Below are 25,605 nucleotides of genomic sequence, written 5' to 3' on the forward strand. Positions count from 1 at the left end.
ATCTTCCACAGAAAAATAATTTAGCTAGTGGAAACGCTGCCTGGCCGGTAACAAATATACCAGCCACATTGGCTGGTGATCAATAAAGTTAATTTAGAGCCCTGAAGACATGGTCCTGACTGACAGGACTGTCTGTCTGATGCATTTTGCTAACTTGTGCTAGCACCTCCACAAAAACAGTACTTTGATCTGAAATAAGCCACTTATGGGTGGATATGTGTACCATGGCGTTAGTTTCCTGCTCTACAGGAACTGAAGAATAAACATAGAGAGACAATGAAAGCTGCTTCAGAATCGCGATCATTGTCATGATTCAAGAAACTGGAGAGAGGAGGAAGGAAAAAGTTTAAACACCCACATCCCCCACGAAGGTGATGCCCCTGGAGGAAGCAGACTTTAGCTGAGGTTCCACTCTGGCTGACTTCAGCATTGATCCAGAGCAACATGCTAAATATGATCTTTTCCCTGTTCTCCCCACCCCAACTGGTCCAGGCTCATGGCTGTCCTTCCCAGTTCTGGTCCTGATGGATGTTTTTCTTCCTGGTTCTGTTCCTGATGGATGTTTTTCTTCCCAGTTCTGTTCCTGATAGATGTTTTTCTTCCTGGTTCTGTTCCTGATGGATGTTTTTCTTCCCAGTTCTGTTCCTGATAGATGTTTTTCTTCCTGGTTCTGGTTCTGATGGATGTTTTTCTTCCTAGTTCTGATGGAGGATATCCTTTCTGGTTCCTGGTTTTATGTATATTCCCAGTTTCAGGTTTTTGTGGTATTTTACATCAGATGTGTACATTCGCAGTTTTCCCAGTCTTTTTCTGTGATCTTATGGGTGATTCCTCACATTTAAAAATACAGAAAAAAACTGAAATAATACAGATAAACTGTAAAATTACAGATTTTCTTTTAACAGTTTTTTTTTTCTTTCTTTCTTTTTTTTGGTTTATTGGTCAGACTGAAATTTCAGACCTTGAGCTCATCTTCTTTCCTCTATCATTTGGTGTCTGAGTTAATGAGCAGCTTCTGACTAATAACAGAGTGCAAACTTCGGTCTGTTATGGCTTTTAACAGCAAATACCTTCCTTCTGTTTCTGCAGCAGATTAACCGAGGGTTTTCCTGCTATGACTGGTACCACCACGGCGCCGCAGAGGATCAGCAGGTTTCCAGGGGAAATGAGGTTTATGCCAGGATAAGCAGGATTAGATAATGAAAAGACAAAGAATACCTTCAGAATTAGGTCTTTGGGTGGGTTTGCTTCCTTTCACGGAGTTTTACTGGGTCAAACAGATGGAATCACAATGCTGGGTAGGAAATGATCATGGTTAACTCTTCCATCATCTTGTTACACATGTAGGTGGCGACGTCCATGATGAGAGGTAATTATGCTCTCAGGTTATCGGTCTGGTTGTCCATTTATTCCTTTTTTCCTGCTCACCTTCAGGAAATTTCTTTATATTAGGCAGAAACATTCATGTGCACTCGAGGATGAACTGATTAAATCCTGTTGGTAAAAAAATAAAACGAACCACATGGCTGGCCTGAAGAATTTCTGTCCACTAGCAGAAAATTATCAAGTGAATATGGCTTATATCCAGACTGGATGCTGGAGGAGTAATTATTCTTCTGTTTTTCTGCTAGATTCTAAGTAAAACATGATAAATACAATTAAACAAATTCATTTAAATTTTAAAGTACAAAAGATGTTGATCGTAGTGGATGTCTGGTCTCTGTAAATGTGCTTTAATAGCTGCCTACGTGCAAAAGTATTTCCATCAGAAGTTATTTGATTTAATTTCAAAGCGGCTGTAACTGCAGGAAGAATTTTGAATCCCTTTCAAGTATTTATAATACACATCAGCTTTTCCTGTATGTTATTTCATAGTATTCTGTGTTTGGTGTGATAGAAGGAAGCAGATGGTGGAAACCTTCCTCAAGGGTTTTCTCCATATTGACATGACAGCATCACACAGTTGCTGCAGGTTTGTCGGCTGCATCCATGATGAGAATCTTCCGTTCCACCACATCCCAAAGCTGCTCTACTGGACTGACATCTGGTGGCTGTGGAGGCCGTTGGAGTCCAGTGAACTCATTGTCATGTTCTAGAAAGCAGGTGGAGATGATGCTGAGCTTTGTGACATGGTGCATTATCCTGCTGGAAGTAGCATCAGAAGATGCTCCACTGTGGTCATAAAGGGATGGACATGGTCATCAACAATACTCAGGTAGGCTGTGCTGGTTAAACCAGGGCACGTTGATGCTAAGAGACCCAAAGTGGGCCAAGAAAATATCCCCCCACCATTACACCAGGCTTTAAACAACAGAAAATCTACCATATATTTAAACTGTTCCTGCTTTGTTCTCAGTGCCGAGTAACAGGAAATGATGATTCTTTCCACCAATCAGTGGATTTCAGTGTGTCAAGCTCCAGCCTTTAGGGTCATATCAAAAAGACTGGGACCCCAACAGAAGGTCCCAAAAAAGTAGGACGGCTCAGGTCAGGTAGTCTGGCACCCTTCCCAGTTCTTGGCTTCAGCAACATAACAAAATACCTACCTAGCTGGACCCGTTAGTGGAGTCAGGAGTTTTGGAAACCAGTGTGTGTTATGTGTGCACCCAGACTTCCCTCTCCCCGACCACATTCACCAGCTCATCAGGAGGGATCGCGAGGCGTTCCCTGGCCAGCCGAGAGATGTAGTCCACCCAGCGTGTCCTGGGCCTCTTTCCTGTGGGACGTGCCAGGAAAACACCTCACCAGGGAGGCGTCCAGGAGGCATCCTAACCAGATGCCCGAGCCACCTCATCTGGCTCCTCTCGATGTGGAGGAGAAGCGGCTCTACTCTGAACCCCTCCCGGATCACCAAGCTTCTCACCCTATCTCTAAGGGAGAGCCTGGCCACCCTGCAGAGAAAACTCACTTCGGCCGCTTGTACTCGCAATCTTGTTCTTTCGGTCACTACCCCCAGCTCATGACCAGGTGAGGGTAGGAACGTAGATCGACCGGTAAATCGAGAGCTTTGCCTTTTGGCTCAGCTCCTTCTTCACCACGACAGACCGATGCAGAGTCCGCATCACTGCAGATGCCACACTGATCCGCCTGTCGATCTCCCGCTCCATTCTTCCCTCACTCGTGAACAAGACCACGAGATACGTGAACTCCACCACTTGGGGCAAGACCTTATAGCAGACCCGGAGAGAGCACTTGACCCTTTTCCGGCTGAGGACCATGGTCTCAGATTTGGAGGTGCTGATTCTCATCCCAGCCGCTTCACCCTCGGGCCACCGAACCAGATCCCCTCAACACCTCGGCTGCGCCTAGAAATTCTGTCCATAAAAGTTATGAACAGAATCGGTGACAAAGGGCAGCCTTGGCGGAGTCCAACCCACACTGGAAACAATTCGGATTTACTGCCAGCAATGCGGACCAAGCTCTGACACTGATCGAGCTCCAGGGGCTCGTACAAGCGGGTCCGGCACTCCATACTCCCGGAGTACCCCCCACAGGAATCCCCGGGGGACACGGTCGAATGCCTTCTCCAAGTCCACAAAGCACATGTAGATTGGTTGGGCAAACTCCCATGCCCCCTCAAAGACCCTGAAGAGGGTGTAGAGCTGGTCCACTGTTCCACGCGATGCTGCAGAGGCATGTCAGCCAAGACAGACCTACAGCATCTAGAGCGCTAAGGACCTCTGGGCGGACCTCATCCACCCCTGGGGCCTTTCCACCAAGGAGATTTTTAACCACCTTAGCGACTTCAGCCCCAGAGATGGGAGAACCAGCACCAGCTACCCCAGACTCTGCTTTCTCATTGGAAGACGTGTTGGTGGGATCGAGAAGGTCTTCGAAGTATTCCCTCCACAGCCTCACAACGTCCAGAGTTGAGGTCAGCAGCCTCCCACCCCCACTGTACACAGTGTTGACATAGCACTGCTTTCCCCACCTGAGCCGCCGGATGGTGGACCAGAATCTCGTCGAAGCCGTCCAGAAGTCATTCTCCATGGCCTCTCCAAACTCCTCCCATGCCCGAGTTTTTGCCTTAGCGCCCACCGAAGCTGTGCTCTGGAGTCCCACAGACCAAATAGTCCGATAGGACTCCTTCAGCTTGACGGCATCCCTTACTGCCGGTGTCCACCAACGAGTTCGGGGGTTACTGCCAAGACAGGCAACGACAACCTTACGGTGAAAATCAAGAGATCAGTGTGAAAATCCCAATAAATACTATAGACCACGTTCAAAGTCTCTTAAATCCCCTTTTTTCATCATTCTGATGCTCAGTTTGAACTTCAGCAAGTCGTCTTTACCATGTCTACGTGACTACATGCTGCTGTGTGATTGGCTGCTTGGATATTGGTGTTAACAAGCAGCTGGAGCTGATGAAGTGGACAGTGAGTATCATATCCATGTTACACTGTCGGCTTATCATCGAGGCATGGTCATTTCTTACTAAGTCCTTCCATCTTTCTACAGGTTGTTTAATGTTGCTTCATGATATAAATCTAGAACATGGAAATACATTGTTAAACCATGTCCATGCCTGTTCTGACAGATGTCAAGAAGTCCTGACAAGATGGCAGCATAATGAGCCTGTAGTGGTGAGATGCAACTCCAAAGCTCATTATATCCATGGTCTTTCATTTATTTATAACCTCCTGTATGCTGTGACAACTTCAGAAAATTAGTCCTGAATATGAAGATATGTGACTCTTTTTGAGCATCAGTAAACCACGAAACACACGTTTGTGATAAAATCATGTGACGTAATTACTTCTAACCAATAATTATTTTTGATGTGTAAAACAAGTAGAAAAGTGTCAGTCACCGTTAATCATGAACTCATTAACATATCCTCATGATACACACATGGATAGCACATTACACATTAATTTAGGCTGAAACAAATCTACCTTAATGAATATGAGGCAGCTTCCTGAGGGCCAAGCGGTACCTGCTGCCTGACTAATCACTGATTCCTCACATCTGCTCCGATCCTCTGGTTCACATTATGTCCAATTAAAGCCAATTTTCTGAACTCCCTCATGGTTATGCAACATTCAGAGGCGGGAGTAACCTGACACATCAGGGTTTGATCAAAAGTCATTAATACATGATTAGAAGTTATTTTTAAAGAATTAAAAGTTGATATGAACAACTTCAGTGACAGTGAGTTATTTGATCTTTATTTATAAAAGCCTTCATGAGCCGAGTGAAGTTGTTTGCTCTGATATGTCAGTGAAATCAACTGGATGATCCTCCTGTTAACCCTCTGGGTTGGGAATAAATCAGATACATGGGTCTACATGCACAGAGATGTTGGGGAGAAATGTGTTAATGAGCCTGTTTACATGCACAGCAAAAATTTTATCATTACCTGATTTCTGGAAATGATCATGTAGACTGCATAATCTGATCATGCTGTATAGGATAATGGCAAGTATCTGATTATGAAAAATCTTGTTAACAGAACTAGATTTCTCTTCAATACTTTGACATCTTTGTGCATTTAGACCCATTTGCTTTATTTCCTGTTTTTATATAGATCAGAGCATGAAAGAAAAACATGGTGGCGTACAGCAGCAGGAGGACTATTTTGCTTCTTATTAGCTTCCACATTAGCAGCTAATGCTAAACCCATGGGCACCATCATGTTCAACAGAGACCAGATGTTGGAAAATAACCGGAAGTTATGTCACTACATTCGTACATAAAAGAAATGCAAAAAATGACTATAAAATGTAAACAAGGATTTTTAGAATTTTTTGTTACATTTCAGAAGTGCACATAGATGCATTAGATCTGGTTATTCTGATTATCTGATAACTCTTTACTTTGTTACTTCTTTACTTTGTTGTGCATGTAAGTGGTTGTTTTTTTTTAAATCATCAAAAAAATACAACTTAAAGACATGTCATTGGGACTACTTTGACTAGCTTGTGGGTTTAAATGAGTGTGGTTATAAGAATGTTATCAGCATTTTTACAGAAAGGCTGAATATTTCTTTAATTCCTGAACCATCCTCCCAGTGGAAGCAGAGTTTCAGACAGAAAGGCTGAAGCATCATGTAACGTCCATATCACCCAACAATCAGGGATGTGTGTAAGTGTGTATATACTCATATTAGTGTTGCCTTCACTGGACCTAATTAGCATCAGATCAAAGGAGCAGCGTAGCTGTGATATTCAAATGACCAGCCAACAGGTTGTCATCTCATCCCCCCACTCAGACTGTCGGCCAGTCTTGCACACAGCACAGGAAAAATTATCCTAATATGAAGGGGAAATCTTTTAACTGGAGAGGATTCAGACTGTAATCAGGATAAATAATCTGCCAGAGCAGTAAGATAATTACAGTAAGATTTCCAAAAATAAGAAACATAGCTCGGCTTGAGACAAACGATGAATGTCTCTGTGAATAAGTTGGGAAATGTTCATTTTAAGTCCTTTCATTGGGTAAAAAATATATAATTGCTAGTGCAGCAGTGGCTCACTGATGTTATTAATCATTTCAATCAGTGTTTTCTGAGCAAAACATCACTAATAGCAATTCTTGAACACAGAAGAATAATTTTCGTTTAGGTCCTTTTCTCTGAGAAAGAAACACTACAGGAAGCAGTAACAAGATCATTTTAAGTTTTTGTTTGTTTTTTTACTCAAATAAAAGCTTTAAAATAAGTGTTTCAACACATTTTTTAAAGATATTTTTTACTTGTCTAAAGCTTAGAAATGTTTTCTTATTTAGTTACTAGGGATTTTTGCAGATTTTCTCAGTGATGCGCCTCCTATCGACGGTTAATCCAGCATCCATTTTGCATCCTACATGTACTGTGCGATTTTTTTTTTTTTTAATTTATTTTGGACTCATCTTGACTCTTGTCTTATCTCATTCTCTCTTTCTTTTCCTCTCCTGCAATAATGTCTTCTTGCATTTCTTAGCTAAATCAGCCCCCAGATGGATTTAAAATGGCCAGTGTGTTTACGTTTGCTAGCGTGTGACGTGATGTGTAAAGCGAAACTCCGCTTCAACGTCACAAAAGTTGCTCTCAGCCTCGGGATGCTGCTGGGCCGTGACGGCTCCAGAACTGTGCGTAAAAATGTCAAACGAGTCAGAAACGTGGAGTTACAAGGTTGGAAAGTTACGTAATGCATCTTTAAGAGGCACTGAAATGTCCAGGTTTCACAGATAAAGCTGGATGTGATGGTTTGATTTCATATGTGAGTAAAAACAAAAACTGTTGTGGGATTCAGATACTGCAACTGCTTGGGGTTGTGTTGTTGCTCTCTGCTCTCCTTTTCAAATGACCCCTCTGGGACTATTTGAGTCTGTTGAATTTAACCTCAAAATAACATCAAAAAGACTTTCTAGCTGAATATCAGATTGTAAGATTTTGCCAGACAGCCAATTTCCTCTTTCTTTCTCGTAGATAGATGAGAAAAACTTACAGGTTTTATCTCATCTGGTGGTTGTATGACTTTTACATCTTCTTAATAAACTGGTTACCGTTTGAACAGACATCATCTGTTATATAGAAGTTGGTTGCTGGCAAGATGATGCAGGTGGATGCCGTATTATGATCAGGAACACTGCAGTGTTCATGCATCCAGGTACAGACAGGTTGAGCAGTAAATGGCCATGTTTGAGGAGGCGTCGTCTTTAACACGCAGACCTGCATCCTTCTGCAGCCGTCGTCCCCATGGAAACATACCAGCGAGCTGGCTGATGCTGGCCATTTGAAGCAGGGGATCAAACTGCTGCCTAAACATCGCAGCAGGTAGCGTTTAAAAGATGGCGGCCACGCATCAAACACACGGCTCTTACAGTGTCCTGGGTTGTATGAGGAGGATCAAAGTCCATTCTTCACACCACTCTGGTTGCATTACTGAGGCTGCTGTGTTCATGGTGTAATTATACGACATTTTGTCTTTCATAACAGTGAGCCAATCAATGAACAAAGAAGACTGTCATGGTTTTGCTGAAGCTATTAAACCTATCGTTTCCTGAAAATGCAGCAGCGAGGGTTCTGATGAAAACTGTCTTCAGAAATCTTGTTTCCCCAGTTTTATCTTCTCCTCATCGGCTTCCTGTTAAATCAAGGACAGATTTTTTGAACAATGTTCTTAGCACAGATCAGAACCAAGCTAGCTAACTGTTCCATCTCCAGTCTTCATCAAGACAGTCCAGCACATTTAGGATTTATACATTTACATCTTACATATATATATATATATATATATGTATGTGTATACATATATGTGTGTGTGTATATATATATATATATGTGTGTATATATATGTGTGTGTGTATATATATATATATATATATATATATACATAGTTAAGCTCAGCTTACTAAAAGAGGAGCAAATAGGGACTTTGTATAAATCCATTTTTCTTTAAAATGTCATTAAAATCACACATGCTAAAGCACTAATTACATAACTACAGTGTCTGTTTGCACACTCGGCACTGCAGAGCTTTGTTTTACCTCCCTGTCTTCTCTGCAAAGCACCAGTCAGCCTGAAGTAACACATTATCATTTCACCTGGTGAAATCTGGCTCGGTGTGGAGCTGTGAGCGGCTTTCATCGAGCACTGATGTCTTCAGCCTGTAATAAAAACCATGTTGTTTACTGTGACATCATGTTTCCAGAGATGCTTGTGACAGTTCTGTGCCAGCAGAAACACAGCAGGTAAAATCAAGGTCAGTGTAAATGATAGAGGTCCATACACAGCGTAACGAGGTGATTATGTAATCAACATGACTAATTATACATTTTGCAGCCACATGGATGTCAAGGTCAGACATGTAGCTTTGAATCTGCATTTAATCATGTACAAAGACCAAATAAAGATGTTCATACTCGCTACCATCAGTTCTACTTCTGATTAAAGAACCATCTGTACAGCCACTAACTGGGGGAAATTCAGATAAAGAAATCACAGAAATCACAAATGGAGGACACACTGGGAGGAGGGTCATGTCACTGAATGGTCTGAGTATGAAGAAGTTGGATTACCGCACAGCATAATGACGCTAGTTCCGCTCAGAAAAAGCACAGCCCACCTGGAGCTGATGATCACGTTTTCTCTGACAGGGTTGACTCCAGACAGGCTTGGTCCTCCGTCCCATGATGCCAGCCCAGTTAGCCCAGAAGCAACAACACCAGGAGCTCAGTCTCCATCTCACCTCCTCTACAGCAAGGCCCAGCACAGACGTTTCTCCATGGAGGTAAGAAGCAGATTTAAAGTTAGCCAGACATCTACAAGCGCTTTGATGTACTGGTAACATCCTAAACTTCTACGTTCTTTATGCTACTTTGTACCAGAAAAACTTCCTCAGGTTTGATCAGTAACAGCTCCACACTTCTAAGGACAAAAAATCAATGTATTCTTCCCTCCTGTCTGAAGTGACATACCTTAAGTTATGTTTATCTTCACAACTACAAGGGCTGTAATATAATCTTAGTCTTTGCAGAAAGCTGAGACATGAGATTACTACAGACGTGTCAGAATCAAGATACATGTTACTGTGTCAGAGTAAATTCACCTGGACCACAGTAAAACATGTAGATGTTATCTCTTCCTAAAACAAATCCACATTACCTTCAGTAAAACCAGAAGATGGCAGGCCAGTTCATCTAGGAATGAGTAAAATAGTAATACAAATTCATGAAGTCATTTCTGATGAGGAACTTTGCAAAAGCAGAAGCTAAAAAAGTGAACCTGAGCAGTTTCACAGATACCTGAATCCTTAAAACTCCTCTAGATCGCCGAGCACCATCACCTCTACCAACACAAGTCTGTCAGGAGCTGTAGTGTGTAACTCTGTGGTGTAAACTGTGATGTATATTTTACCCTAAGTTTAGATGATCTACTGGTTTATTTTTTTAAATAATGGTGTTGGATGTAATTTGAACAAGTGCAGAGATATCCAGTGTTACCGAGGTTAAACTCCCCTCCAGCGGTACTTCCACCATTTCCAGCTCAGCCCACTATGAGATGAGTCACCTCTGAAACTTTAACCCTCCCACAGCTCCAGACTTGCTTTTGCTTTTTTGATTATGGTGACGTGAGAGTCTTGTCGGCCTCACCTCATCAGAAAGAGTCCCCAGGGAACAAGTATGATTCACTCAGACTTCTTCCATCTCCACCAAGCCTGTACTAGAGTCAACTGAAGCTGTTAAAGTGGACGGAGGAAAGCAGGGAGCTACTTTAGATCTCCTGAGCTAAATTATCCTCAATGAGCATGGGAAATGTGTTTTCTATATATATATGTATGTCTATATATATATATATATATATATATATATATATATATATATATGTATGTGTGTGTGTGTATATATATGTGTGTGTATATATATATGTGTATATATGTGTATATATATATATGTGTGTATATATGTGTATATATATGTGTATATATGTATGTATATATATATATATATATATATATATATATATATATATATATATATATATATATATGTATATGTATATATATATATGTGTATATATATGTATATGTATATATATATATGTATATATATGTATATGTATATATATGTATATGTAAATATATGTATATGTATATATATATGTATATGTAAATATATGTATATGTATATATATATGTGTATATATATATGTATATATATATATATATATATATATATATATGTGTGTGTGTGTGTGTGTATGTATGTGTATATGTATGTGTATGTGTGTATGTATGTGTATGTGTATGTGTGTGTGTGTATATGTACTTTTTTATTTGTGTGTGTGTGTATATGTATGTATATTTTTGTGTGTATAGGAATTTCTAAATTGTTATAAATGGATCCAGTATTCTTTGTAAGTTTTATTACCATCAATACGTTATCTGAGATCTGAACTTTGAGAGTATTTAAAGCAAATCCACTGAATGAAAAGCGTCATCAGGACATTTAAAAAGTCCTGAGTGTTTTTTCATCACAGCGTTTCAGGCTGTGAATCTGGGAAACACTGGATGGTTCTGGTACTTCAGAAATGAATGAAGATGTCAGATCAGATTATTAGAGTAATCTGATTACTGCCATATAATTGCTTTTGATTGTCAAAGAACTGCACTCAGTGTTTTATATAAAAAAATAGTTTTCTGATGCATGATTAACTGTAAATAAATCTGTATTGAATCGGATTTAATCAAAATCGATTACGATTTAGATACGCTGTTGCTGGAAAATTAGTGACAATATCCAGCCCTAGTAAATAGATGGATGCACAGCACTAAATGTTACAGCTGGGCGATGATGTCTAAAAACAGGTAAGACCTGACATACATAGTGGAGAAGGTGAGACGCTTATATAACTTGTAAACTTGTATAACTTGTAAACTCCCACCTCTTCTCCTTAAATAGTACATAACAAAAACAAGCTTCCAGGTTTAAACCTGTGTAGACATTAATCCCCGATAAATGTAATAAAAATGAAAAGGGTATCAGTATTTGGGGAAAATGTGCTCAGAAAGCTTAAGAAAGCTTTCAGCGTTCAGGGATGCTGGTGGGCTTGAGATCCGCAGCTCCCAGAACATCATGATTATGGGCTGCGTTTGTGTTTTTAATGTATGTCATTTTTTTAGTGATAATTTTGGTTTATAGTTCTGGTTTTTGCAGGGGTGCTGCTAGAGATTTTGGGCCCCATGAAAAGAAACTAAAGTGAGGCCCTCCCTGAAAATTTTGATTGTGTAATATATCCAATTAGCAATTTTAATGCTATTTTGATGGTCAAAATAGCATTAAAAGAAATTAAATTAAAAGAAATTAAAAGAAAAACATGAGAGGCTAGTTGGCAGAGAAAGCACTAAAAATACATTGAGGTTCATTTAGATTCAATTATTTGCTGCAAGACGGATACTTTATATTTAAAAACCCATCTATCTTTTTTTAAATACTTAAACAATTAATTATCTCATGATAATTACAAAAAAAAATTACAAATATAAAACTTGAATACAAAATAACCTTTTCCATGAAAATGAAATGCATTTAAAATCTGTGGAGAAACAAATCAAATCTCAGCTAAAAGACCATCAAAAACAAAATGCATTATTTTTGCATTATCATCATTAAATCAGATACAAATGGTAAAATAAACTAGGTAGGCTCAGAAACAAAAATTAGGACCTCACATGGTTTATTTGACTAAAACAGCAGTGAAATGAATAAAATTCAGAGTTTTCTTCAGAAATATGAGCTATCATGGGAGCAAAGTGAGCTAGCTTATATGAACAAAGTTTAGACAACAAGCTGATGTTCCACAACTTTCCATCAGACGACCTAACTGACCACCTCGCCTATGAAATAACTGGGTGATGTACTGTCGACCCCTCTGTTCTCTCTCCTGTCTTTTTAAACTTCCCGATTTTTGAGGCATCCTGCCGTCTTCTGATGCGCTGCCCTCTGCAGCTGAAGGAGCAGGTGGACTGAACCATTTAAGGGAAATGTAGAGGGGGGGGGGGTTCACCTGTGTTTACTCTGTCAGTCTGTGTATTTAAGTCCTGGGTTTTCAGTTACTCCTTGTCAGATCCTGGTGGTTTCATCCCTGTAATGTGTGGTTCCCTGTTCCTGAGTTTTTGGGACATAAACCCTTTTATCTGCACCAATCCTGCCTCCTGCCTGGTTCTGCCTGTCCTTGGGTCCTCGCCTCCGATGCCACACAACACCGAATCACTGACTAAAAACCATTAATCATCCTCCCAGTAGAATACTGTAGTCTTAGCTTTGGTTGTTCTATATTTACAGTATGTGATGCTTTCAGTTTTATGTTCATGCTGTTAATCTGTTTAGATCTTCATTTTGATCCCAGGACAATTAAAAACAGTATTTTAAAGACGTGTGTGCTTGTGTGGCGCTCACTGCTAGCATGTCCCCATTCTACTACAACCAGGTTCAGGAGTCAGCCCTCATATAAAGGGAAGTGAAAGCTTGTTGTAACGATGATTTCGTGTCTGGTGACCTCTTTCAGGACGTGAGCAAGCGCATGTCTCTGCCCATGGACATCCGTCTGCCTCCTGAGTTTCTGAAGAAGCTGCAGCTGGAAAGCGAAAACTCGCCCATCTGCAAACCTCTGAGCCGCATGTCTCGGCGCGCTTCACTGGTCAGTAACTGGTTATCTGGTCTGAGTTGGAACGGTGAAACTGGGATTGCTGCTTGTTGAATTTAATGTATATAAAAGTATAGCATGTTTTAAAGCTAAGATTTAACGTATCGGGACTTAAAGAACCCATCTGGGCCTCACCAGTCATTTGTTAATTACTGATTACACAGTTTAAATCAGGATCTTCCAGATTCACCAGTTCAGCCTGGAGTTGGTGTTTTCTGGATGGCGCGTAGTCTCCCACAGGGTTGTGGAGGTACTTTTCTGGTCTAGGTGTGACAGTTGGATTTGGGGACATCTGTTGCTGCGCCATCATTGTGTTGCATATCTGTGTTTGAGATCAGTCACAAACCGTTCATGCCAATGAATCTGGTTTTAGGTCCTGCTCACAAACCTTTCACAAAGATTGCAGCACCTTGGATTTGATCTTGGGTCAAAATAAATCCTACGAACACCCAGGAAAACTTTCATGAACATCTGAGCCTCACCTGTTTTCTGCTCTTCAGTTCATTAAAATACAATAATATTAAAGTCATGTTAACAAAACTTTTTTTCCAATATAAAACCGGATATTGATTTTCATTAATTCAAGAAGAATTTACAGTCAAGACGTTTCATTTTATTTCTGGTCTTCCTAAAACCATGAAAGTAGTAGATCCAACACCCACCAGATCCTTCGTTCCACCCGGACATTGGTGCATAAATGTCCAGCTCACCTGAGACTCTCGGATCACCTGCTGGATGTGGCGTTTAAGAACTAAGATTCACTACAACAACTGTCTTTTTACCATGATTAGTTTAATTAAGAAATCAAGGTTATGCTGGTTACCAACACCGCTGACATCCTACTTTTATATGACCTGAATGTCATAATTATTTATAACCAGGTTATCACTTTAAAATGAAGAAAAACGGGTTCAGTGACCATCTTTTCTAATTTTTATTTGTTTTATTCAGTCTTTTGACATGTTTACTTTCTCTGTTCTCTGTGTCTGTTTGCACACGGTCCTTCAGTCTTGTGATCTTTTCATTTTCAGGCATTAACCTGTAAATTAGGACCAGCTGGTCAGGGCTTTCAACTCCGTGTAGCTCTGGCGTTTCCACTTATAATGGCCTTACAGCTCTTCCTAGACCTATCATTAAAAAGTGCTTGTCTAAGATCTTTGCTGGTGTCTTTCCTCCTTGGCTTTCCTCCCTGCTTATAGAGGAACTCACACTGATGATGGTCGGTTGATGATGCACATTGATCGGCAGCTCTTGGCTGCTACATGGAGGCAGTAACGGAGTATTTCAATTTTATTTTTGCATTTTGTCTCAGTTTTTGGTAAATAATGACACTTATGGGCCATCATCTATAATTGTGTTTCTCTAATTATCAGAACCAGATGAGGTTTTTTTTAATGTCCTGATATGTTAACACTTACAACTGAAAGAGGGTAAAAACATGACTTTAAATGCAATGTGTTGTCAGAATGAAATCACTTTAAGAATAATGTCTCTCTGTTTTGTCTTCTAGTCTGACATAGGTTTTGGGAAACTGGAGACGTACGTGAAGCTCGGCAAACTTGGTGAGGTATGCAATCTACCGATGGTCTTTGAAGGCAGCAAACAGTCCAGAGAGGAATGAACAGCAACATGAAGCTAAATAAAGGACAAAGTGCCTCACTAATAATATCTACCATATTACACACTTAGATTTTTATGTGCCAGCTTACAGGGCGGACTAGAGTTATATAACCAACATGGCTGCCAGATGTCGCTCTACTTGGGCTCTTCACGAAATATCCAAAAGATTTGCTGTCTTTTCAACTTGCAGTGCATTTTCTACAGTTCTAAAAACACCTGAAGACTCGCGGGTTTAAAGCTTTTATAGATGAGGATTAAAACTCTGACAAACACATTCATTAACGGATTAAAGCAAAGCCCGTTTGCCCATCATGCATTAATGTGAAATATGAGGATCTACTGGTTTAAACTTCAAACTTTGTTCACTAATGGAGATTTATTTATGAGCTTCATGGAATGTAAAGTAAATAATAAAAGTTAACAGATTCCATCGTTTTGTTCCTATTATTAAATTAAAAAAAAACATTCCTGCTGGTTTATGAGTAACTGCAGGAGATCAGTTTTTGCTGCTTATCTGGACTTGTGTCATGGTGGAGCTCTTTCCTGATTAACAGGGATATAATGTTTAGCTATTTTGCATTTTCCCATCAGGCCTCCAGTCAGTCATATGTGTCTTAAAAATTACATTAATTGTCCAAATCATATTTTATTTATAAAGCACGTTTGCATATTGAAAACAATGTAAAACAATTAAATCACACACACACACACACACCTGAAGCGCCCCCCACCTGGTCTCTTCACTTGATGTAATTATAAGAATATAATCTGGCTTGATGCTGCTGTGAGGAAACGATATGTTGGGGATCTGTCTAACAACAGGAGCCACCACCTCAGGAATAGCCCCGATCCGGGCAGGCTGGGGTCCACACTGCAGGACCCCCCCAGCCACCCAAACGTCATCCCCATAGCAACAACCCTGCAAGGTAAGTTTATTTGTACAGCTAAATTCAACGAGAGGATGATTCAAAGTGCTTTACAGAGAAAATAAGAAGAATAATTTAAAATGGAAACAAAACAAAGGAAAAAGAACATTATATAAAAACATGATCAAGTTTGAAAATTTCAGCTTAAAAGAACCAGCTGCAGATCTGGACTTTTTAAAATAAAAACTATTTCCATGCAGGAGAGAACAGGTGGGTCTTTAACCTGGATTTAAATAAACTGAGTGTTTCAGCTGATTTGAGGTTTTCTGGGAGTTTGTTTCAGACATGTGGAGCATAGAAGCTGAATGCAGCTTCTCCATGTCTGGTTCTGACTCTGGGAACTGATAAGAAACTGGATCCAGATGACCTGAGGGGTCTGGTAAGTTCATACTGGGTCAAGAGATGTCTGATGTATTTTGGTGCTAAAGCAATCAGAGCTTTATAGACCAGCAGCAGAACTTTAAAGTCTATCCTCTGCAGACCAAGTGGGCAAAGCTCCAGCATGTCAGATCCCCATGAGAAAAACATTGAAATTAAAAACAGAAAATCAATTAAGTAATAAGAGCAATGAAGAGCAACAAGTATGTAAGTATAGATAAAGGAGCTTTTTTATTTATTTATTTTTTTACCTTGTTCTGTCCAGCACGGTGGAAGCAGAATGATGGTCTGGCTGCTGTGTTGTGCCAAACCTAGACCTGAACCTAGACCTGACCTACTGCAGCAACCCCAGATCATAGACTGCCCCCACAGGCTTGTACAGTATTAGCCAAGTCTCAGACTGAGATTTTACAAGACTGTGAATCACTACACTACCGTTCAAAAGTTTGGGGTCACTTCCCTATTGAATCCCTTGGCAAAGTGACCCCAAGACTACAACTAGATTCATTTTTTGTGATATGTTGGACAGTTGATATTGAACAGGGCTGATCTGCCCACAGCAAAGCAAACAAGGGTAGAGTTTCCCTCCAGGATCAATAAGGAATTACACATTATTTTATGAAGTGTGCCTTTGCATCTCCACGAGGTGTTACACCGACTCATCAACATCTGGAGGGATGAATGAGTTTCTAGTCTCTCATTTGTTAGATCATTATACTGTAACACATAAATGATCCACAGCAGACATTTACTTCTTTATAACCACCCTCTCCTCTTTCTGGACAGTCCACCGACGACGTTTCATCACCGCTTCTTGTTTGTCTTTTTATTTTATTTTTAATTTTTTTTATTTTTTTTTCGTCCGTTTTTGCTGGTATTGTCAGGATTCCTGTTTCTGCTTTTGTCAGAGCTCATCTATTGGTTGTTGATTGTGTTTCGTCACTGCGACTTGTGATAATATCAAACACGTTTGATATTGTCGCAGATCCAAGACTAGAGAAAGACTGACATGAAACAGCGCAGATTCCCACCTTAAACCTAACGATGGAGATGACGGGAGAGCGCTGTGACTCCAGTGAGACTCCTAAGATTTCCTAAAGACTTCCGTTTTTAGTATGCGACCGTGAAAATCGTTTGGTGTGAGCCCAGCATAAAACGTACCATCAGCTCTTTTAAGGGTTTTTAAAGACATGTTTTAGCAATAGCTTCTGGGGACTGTGTTTTACTTCGGCTTTTAGATCTAACAGCTGCTTTCAGCACAGTAGACCATGACATTCTCGCCTTTCATCACCTTTCATCACCTTTCATCACCTCATGTCTGGATCTCTGTAACTCTGTTTTTATTGGAATTAGCCAGACTTCATCTCACGCCTGTAGCTGGTACAAAACACTGCTGCAGGGTTTTTAACTGGTACAAGCAAACCAGAGCACATAACTCTGGTTTTAGCATCTCTTAATTGGCTTCCCGTTCATCTACGAATCCACTTGAAGATTACTTTAATTTTCTTAATGGTCTTGCCCCTTTTTGTCTGTCTGAGCTGTTCAACCATATTTGCCATCACATTAGAGATGTGATGTTCGTGAATGAATCGATTCTTTTGAACGACTCTTTTAAATGAACAATGGGAACCGATTCACAGCTGTGAGCCATTCATTTTCTATACAAATTTGACACTGCCTTCATCAAATCAAATTTAATTTATAAAGCGCTTTTCATGTCATAGGCAACACAGAGTTCTTTACATGATTAAAAACACAAGAATAAAAACACTCAATGTTCTTTATTAGTGCTGTTTTATGTTTTGTTTTGTTTTTTTTTCTTTTTGATTTCTTGTACAGCGCTTTGGTTAGCTGGTATGGTAAATGGTATTCAGAATGTTTTTCTGACCACATTTTATCATAGAAGGTGATGGTCCATTTAGGGTAAAATAACTTGTTACAGATAAAATATCACCATCTATGTCTGGAACAAACTCCCAGAAAGCCTCAGATCAGCTGAAACACTCAGTTAGTTTAAATCCAGGTTAAAGATCCACCTGTTCTCTGCTGCATTTCAGTAGTTTTTATTTTAAAGTCCAGATCTGCATCTGTTTCTTTTAAGCTTGAATTTTTGATCATTTGATCATGTTTTAATAATGTTTTCCCCCACACTGGAACTATATTTCTTGCATTTCATCTATTTTATTTTAGCTTTTTTCTTTTTTTTTTTATTCAATTTATTTTATTTCTTTTAATGCTTTTTTTTATGCACTTGTTATTGCTTCCTGCACCCAGCTGTAATGCTTTTAATGTTTTATGTTAAGCACTTTGAATTGTTTTGTACATAAAATGTGCTATACAAATAAATTTGCCTTTGCCTTGCCTATACAGGAATTATCCAATGGGAGGCTCTTACTTGTTAGCTTAGTTAAATCCGGGAGACTGTTTCTAGACCAAGCGGCAACCTCCAGCAGTAAAATGTGAAGCCTATGAGGAAGTTCATCCACTAGGGGCTGGCTCCAAAACAGAGCAAATCCCCATAGACTCCCATGTGACATCACGGAGGCCCCGTCTGTGTTCTGGACGGCCTGTTTATAATGAATGTGACTTCCCTCTTGATATATCCAGAGTTTTTATCATGTTTCTAAGACTCGTTACGATATTCTTTCAATCACAGTGCAAAGTTGAAAATGTAAAAACAGATTAGCCTTCAGCTCTGCTATAACTGTTGATGTCACACCAACCCATTCACCACTCTGCTCCCTCAGCTTAACTCTGAACAAAACATACTCTTAACAGTCATACTGGGGACAGCAGCTCCGTCTCAACTCTGAAGGAGCAGTTCAAGGTTTTGGAAAGAGAACTGTTGCCTATCTGAAAAAGAACATCATCTGCAAAGATGGAAGATTCTCTCTTGATTCTGTAGTCTTTCCTCTCCCCAGTACTTCAGTTAATTATCTCTTCATTTATTATTATATTATGATAAAATCAGTATGTTTGTTCTGATTTCAGGGGACGTATGCCACAGTGTTCAAAGGGCGAAGTAAACTAACGGAGAACCTGGTGGCGCTGAAGGAGATTCGGCTGGAGCACGAGGAAGGAGCGCCTTGCACGGCCATTAGAGAGGGTACACACACACAAACTATTTCACACACACATACGCGCACATTTGTGATACAACAAATATCATATTCTGTTATCAGTGACTTCATGTGCACACATATGTGAATGCATCCGCAAGCAAAACAAACTAAAAACGTTTGGTTTCAATTTTTGTGTTGGGTGATTGGAGTCTGAAGAAACAGGACTTATTGTTAATAATCGTATTGGTTAGAGGTGCTGGGGTGGGTTAGGGCTAAAGGCAGTTTCATACTTGTGCGATGTTTGCATCACCGCCGTAGGCACTACGTAGCCCCGCAGAGTCCCAACACACACCCCTTCCAGACTTGAGGAACCTGTTAGGAAGCGGTGGTTTGTGTGGCTTTCTCCGGAGTCGGGTTAACACTCCGGCTCTGCAGCCCCGCTTCTGCTTTTTCTCTCGACACCGCCTTCACCTCCTCTCCGTGGGCATGGTGATCCACGAAGACCTGGGGTTCTCGTCATGTCCGCTGGGATGTTTTGTGTGTCAATATTCTCAGCTGTTTCCTTCTACTCGACATCGTGTCCTATCCGAAGAAGTTCATGTTGACTGTAGAGCAGGGATCTCCAACTCCGGTCCCTGTGAGCTACTGTCCTGCAGGTTTTGGATTCTACCCTGATGCAACACACCTGACTCAAATCACTGGGTCATTAACAGGCTTGTTCAGAGGTGTGTTGTAGTAGGAGACATCTAAAACCTGCAGGTGAGTACCTCACGAGTACCGGAGTTGAAGACCACTTCTGTAGAGGAACTTATTTCTATAATCAAGGCACTGGCTAGGAGAGAAGTTTGCAGCAGCTGTAGTGAGCACCGCCATTTTTTTTTTTTTTTTTTCTTGAATATATGGTGGTGTGGTGGTTAGCACCACGGCCTCACAGCAAGAAGGTCACTGATTCGAGCCTCGAGAAGTTCAAACTGTGGCCTTTCTGTGTGGAGTTTGCATGTTTCTCCCTGTGTATGCAAGGGTTCTCTCCCAGTACTCCAGCGTCCTCCCACCATCCAAAAACCACTTATGTTAATTGGTCTCTCTAAATTCTCCCAGGAGTGAGTGTGGGTGGATCTTTCTCTCTGTGTGTTGGCCCTGTGATGGACTGGCAACCTGTCCAGGTGTACCTGCCTCCCACCTGCTAAATGCTGGGATAGGCTCCAGCTTCCCCATGACCCTAAATCGGACACAGCGATACAGAAAATGAATGAATGATTAAAAAAAATAAAAATCAGATTATCAAGAGAAGCCTTACACCTGTAAAGCTCCCCTTGGCAAAGCAAGTGTGTTCTGCACAACACAGCACCCAGATCATCATTCTGCTGCCACCATGCTGGACAGGACAAGGTAGAAACAAAGCATAAATAAAAGGAACACTTTCACCCAATCTAACCATAGCCCACATCTGGATCATAATATCTGTTCAAGAATTAAATGAGTGAATGGCCATTTTTAACAACTTTAATGTTATTTGTTGTCTTTTCTGCTTGTTATCATCTCTCTTACTCTTCCAGATCATCCTGTTGCCTTCTTTTCTCATGAGGGCAGACAAACAGGAAGATGGACGGGACATAGGCTGGGGACAATGGCTTGTCTTTTACCTAGGGGACGACACAATTAGCCTCAATTACATATCTGTTAACAACAGCAAGTGTTAGCTGACAGTTATAGAGTGGGAGGAGGAAGTGATATATGAGGAGAGACAGGAGAAGGAGATCTAAAAGGATGAGCAGAAGGTGGAAATGGACGAAAGGGACAGGAACCACAAGAAAAATAGTTCCAGGTACAGGTGCAGGACTGGGTTGGTAATAAGCTTCTGCATAAAATTACATTAAGATGTCATATGTTCCAACCGCAGCTAGTCCATTCCTGCAGTTCTGTCAGTGAGTTTCTGAATTAGAAACCTGTTTCCTTTCCAATGTTAATGATTATTGCTCATCTTGGTTATTATTAATGCAGATAAACCAGTACAGGATGACAGGAAAAGGAAGGTCCAGCTCAGGAAACTGAGCCAGGATGAGGCCAATTGAAGATGAGTTTTGTTTTTTATGGATGTCCAGCCTCTAAAGACTTAGATCAGTTTTTCTCTTACCATCCTCTTCAGGAAAAGGGATTAGTGTCATGGTCTGTGTGTTTTTGGTTTAGGTTGCCTCCATCTGGGTTCATTGTCTTTAATCATCCTTTATTAGTACCACAGTAGGGAAATTCTTTCTCTGCATTTAACTCATCCTGGTTGCTAGGAGCAGTGGGCTGCCAGATTCCAGCGCCCAGGGAGCAGCCGGGTGTTGAGGGCTTTGATCAGGTACCCACAATGGTTTTACCTTAGTTACCAGCCCGGGGACTTGAACCCAGGTTCTCCAGACCCAAGCCCACATCTGCAGTTCATTCTCCTTGTATTTTGTGTTTTGTTTCCTGTTCGTTAGCTCACCTTGTTTAATTGCAAATGCACTTCACCTGTTCCCTGTTCCTTCCTCTGTGTATTTATGCTCCTTGCTTTCAGTTCATCCGTCGTGTTTCCTGCTGTGTCTCGTCCTTGTAAGTAGTTTGTAATTAAAACCTTTATTCCTGCACCCGTCTGGCTCCTACCTCTCCGTCATCCATGCCTCAACCATCACAGATGAGTATCAAACCAAAGATGGTTGTAAGAGAAAATGGCTTGCCCACTGTAAGAAAGCAAACTCCCTACAGTGCACAGTAATGCTCGCTGACTCAGTAGAGTCAGCAGAACTCGAATGATGTCAGCAGATCTTTGCTGAAGTCAGTCAGTAGAACTCGTCTGGAGTCATTAGAATTTTGAGTGTCAGTAAATCTTGGGTGAAGTCAGTAGAATCAGTAGAAATCGTCTGGAGTCAGTAGAACTCGGCTGATGTCAGAGTCAGTAGAACTCGGCTGATGTCAGCAGAACTTGGCTGAAGTCAGTAGAGTCAGTAGAATTCGGCTGGAGTCAGTAGAACTCGGCTGATGTCAGTAGAGTCAGTGCAACTCCGCTAAAGTCAGTAGAGTCAGTAGAACTTGGCTGATGTCAGCAGAACTCGGCTGAAGTTAGTAGAGTCAGCAGAACTCGGCTGAAGTCAGTAGAGTCAGTAGAACTCGGCTGATGTCAGCAGAACTCGGCTGAAGTTAGTAGAGTCAGCAGAACTCGGCTGAAGTCAGTAGAACTCAGCTGATATCAGTAGAAGCTGAACTCTGTTGTACATATTTGCTTTGTTTTTGATAAGCTGTTTGTTGCCTTGTTCATCATTACACCGCTGCAGATAGAGGTCATGATTAGAACAAGCCATACAGCTGCCTGACCTGCTGCTGCTCCATGTTGTTTCCTCACATTAACTATTGTCTTATGCTCATTTCTCAGATATTATAATGGGATGAAACAGGTTTGTTTTAATGAACCGCTCTTTAAAAAATAAGAGTTTTGTCTTTCTTTGTACCTGACACAGTAAACATATGTGTCCTTACATTTTATTTTTGACTACATATACTGTATATCAGATAAGCTAAGATTCTACCAAACTGACCCAAACCACGATGCTATCACCACTATGTTTCACAAACAGGTTCTCGTGCTGCAATGCATTGTTTTCATCACTTCTAACAAATGCTTCCTTTGTGAACCTTAAGATTCTTTTTCTCTCCTCTTTCTACAAAGCATTAATTATTAGTCATCTTGTCCTCTGTTGCAGTTTAGTTGCCTTTACTCCAGAACGCAGTTTAAACTAGTCTTGAACCTTAGATCAACAGTGTACTTCTTGTCTCCTTCCTCCCTCTAACCAGTTTCTCTGTTAAAGAACCTCAAACACGCCAACATTGTTACCCTGCACGACATCATCCACACGGACCGATGCCTCACTCTGGTCTTTGAGTATCTGGTGAGTACATTGGTACTCAATGCTTTTTAAAGGTCGATTACCTAAAAGTGAGATGATTGGTTTGATTGGGATCACTGTGCCTCTTCTTTTCTACAGGACAGTGACCTCAAACATTACTTGGATAACTGTGGAAATCTCATGAGCATGCATAACGTCAAGGTGAGCTTCGTGTATGAAGGTTGGGGAAGGACGGATGGCTCGTTTCAATAAATTTAAGGTCACTTTCCCAAAGTTTATCTGAAGATTTTTAAAGGCTAAAGTAATAATCCATCTTTAGCATGATAAACCTGGATGAGTTGAGTTAGATTTATAGGAAATTAACTTTTCTCCTTACTGGGACTTTCATCATTATTAACCCCTGTAAATCATTAAGGACTCTTTATTTCCTTTCAACTACTTCAGTCTTTGGTCATTTTGTTTGTGTTTCCCCATTTGGGATGATTTTTTTATTTATTATTTATTTTTTTATTTATTTTTTATGTAAGAAAGTGTTTCTCTTGAAGAACTTTGAAATTCCTGTTTCAATTTTCATTAAAAGGGTCAACAGAACTAATTTACTGCCCTAAAAACCTGCTGTAAGAACATTACAGATTAATATTCTTTTCCACTGTTTTTTCTGAAATGATTCAATCAACTTTAGTCATGATAAAAAAATACCAAATCTAAATTATTCAAGTTATTTCAACCCTTTAAATGCCATTTTATGCACATGAAGAAAATGCAAGTAAAATGCGTTAATTTTCTAATTATTCAAATAAGGGGGATGGGGATTTATTTTATTGATGAAAATAAATGTTTTTACTAACTTTTACTACATTTAAGACTGATTTTAAAGAGTCCCTCATCTGTTTGGTCAGAATATTAATCTGTAACGTTATTATAGTAGCGTTTGGGAGAAAACATGATTAGTTTAATTCAACCATGAACCAACCAAATACATTATTTTATAATACATATATTATTTCTCACCATTCCTGTGAGAAAACAGCTTCCAGTGCCATAATTATTTTGGACTAACCTGGAAATAAAACCTCTTCAGACAACAGATTTGTGACATTAATGGCTTCATCAGTCTGTAATGACATTACGTTGTTGGGGAATGGTCGGAGTTAGTTTATCTATTAGCTCCTGTTAATAAGTGTCCAAGGACAGTTAATAATATTCAATGATTTAAAGACTGTTTGGTTTATGGAGACCACAAAGGAAAATACATGTCCAGCTTTTCATTGACACTGAAAACTGCCGTCACCGTGGTGATCCATGGTGGAGGCTGGATTAGTGGAACATCCACCCGTCACAGTGGTGATCCGCGGTGGAGGCTGGATTAGTGGAACATCCACCCGTCACAGTGGTGATCCGCGGTGGAGGCTGGATTAGTGGAACATCCAACCAGTTTCACTGCGGTGACATTTCCACTGGGAGAAATTGGAAAATGTTTGGTTCATTTGCTGCTTCACATAAAACATGACTTGCATATAAATTAACTGACCGTCCTCCCGGTTACACATGAACAACGTTTCTGTGTTTCTGGTTGGATGAACCAGAATCTGTTCAAGAATTAAACAAAGGAACGAGACCATTTTTAACAACTTTATTGTAATTTGTTCTCTTTTCTACTTGCTGTCGTCTTTCTAACTTTTCTAGATCGTCCTTTTGCTTCTTCTCTTAGGAGTGCAGACAAAAGTGAAGAATAAGAAGTTATTAATGTAAAACATTAATCACAGGGCACCACCAGGAAGAATCTTTTAGAAACTAATAGCTAAACTTTCTCAGTCTGAAGGGTTTGAGGTTGGAGATGATCTGAGCTTTGTGACATGGTGCATTATCCTGCTGGAAGTAGAATCAGAAGATGCTCCACTGTGGTCATAAAGGGATGGACATGGTCAGCAACAATACTCAGGTAGGCTGTGGTGGTTAAACCAGGCCACGTTGGTACTAAGGGGCCCAAAGTGGGCCAAGAAAATATCCCACCACCATTACACCAGCAGCAGCTGAAGCGTTGATCCAAGGCAGGATGGATCCATGTTTTTATGATGTTTCCAGCAGATTCTGAACCTAGCATCTGAATGTGGAGCTAAATTGGAGACTTATCAGACCAGCAACATTTCTCCATCTTCTATTGTCCAGGTTTGTTTGTTTCCTGGTTTCCGCTGGGTAAAGATACTGATGATGAGTGTGTGTGAATTGTAGCCTCAGTTTCCTGTTCTTAGCTGGCAGGAGGCACCCAGTGTGGTCTTCTGCTGCTGTAGCCCATCTGCTTCAAGGCTGGACGTGTTGTGTGTTCAGAGATGCTGTTCTGCAGACCTTGGTTGGAACCAGTGCTTATTTGACTTCCTGTTATCTTTCTACCCTCTCCAACCAGTCTGCCCATTCTCCTCTGACCTCTGACATCAACAAGATATCCTGGTCCAAACAACTGCTGCTCACTGGATATTTTCTCGTCTTTAGACCATTCTCTGTAAACCCTAGAGATGGTTGTGTGTGAAAATCCCAGTAAATCCTCAGACCAGCAGCCATGCCACGTTCAAAGTCTCTTAAATCTCCTTCCTCATTCTAATGCTCAGTTTGAACTTCAGTAAGTCGTC

At 40.5% G+C, this 25,605-nt stretch overlaps 1 protein-coding gene across 2 annotated transcripts in view; it reads left to right on the forward strand.

The window, feature by feature from the left end:
* Nucleotides 1-25,605, forward strand: part of cdk18 (cyclin dependent kinase 18) — a 90,946-nt gene that overhangs the window by 36,979 nt on the left and 28,362 nt on the right. For both annotated transcript variants that reach the window (XM_041978583.1, XM_041978590.1), the window contains exons 3-8: nt 9,079-9,212; nt 12,989-13,120; nt 14,637-14,693; nt 19,042-19,156; nt 22,926-23,020; nt 23,117-23,179. In XM_041978583.1, coding sequence (XP_041834517.1) covers nt 9,079-9,212; nt 12,989-13,120; nt 14,637-14,693; nt 19,042-19,156; nt 22,926-23,020; nt 23,117-23,179 — 596 coding nt within the window. The remainder of the gene's footprint in view (nt 1-9,078; nt 9,213-12,988; nt 13,121-14,636; nt 14,694-19,041; nt 19,157-22,925; nt 23,021-23,116; nt 23,180-25,605) is intronic.

This window comes from Melanotaenia boesemani, chromosome 3 (genome assembly GCF_017639745.1).
Source record: "Melanotaenia boesemani isolate fMelBoe1 chromosome 3, fMelBoe1.pri, whole genome shotgun sequence".
In the NCBI taxonomy this organism is placed as follows: Eukaryota; Metazoa; Chordata; class Actinopteri; order Atheriniformes; family Melanotaeniidae; genus Melanotaenia; species Melanotaenia boesemani.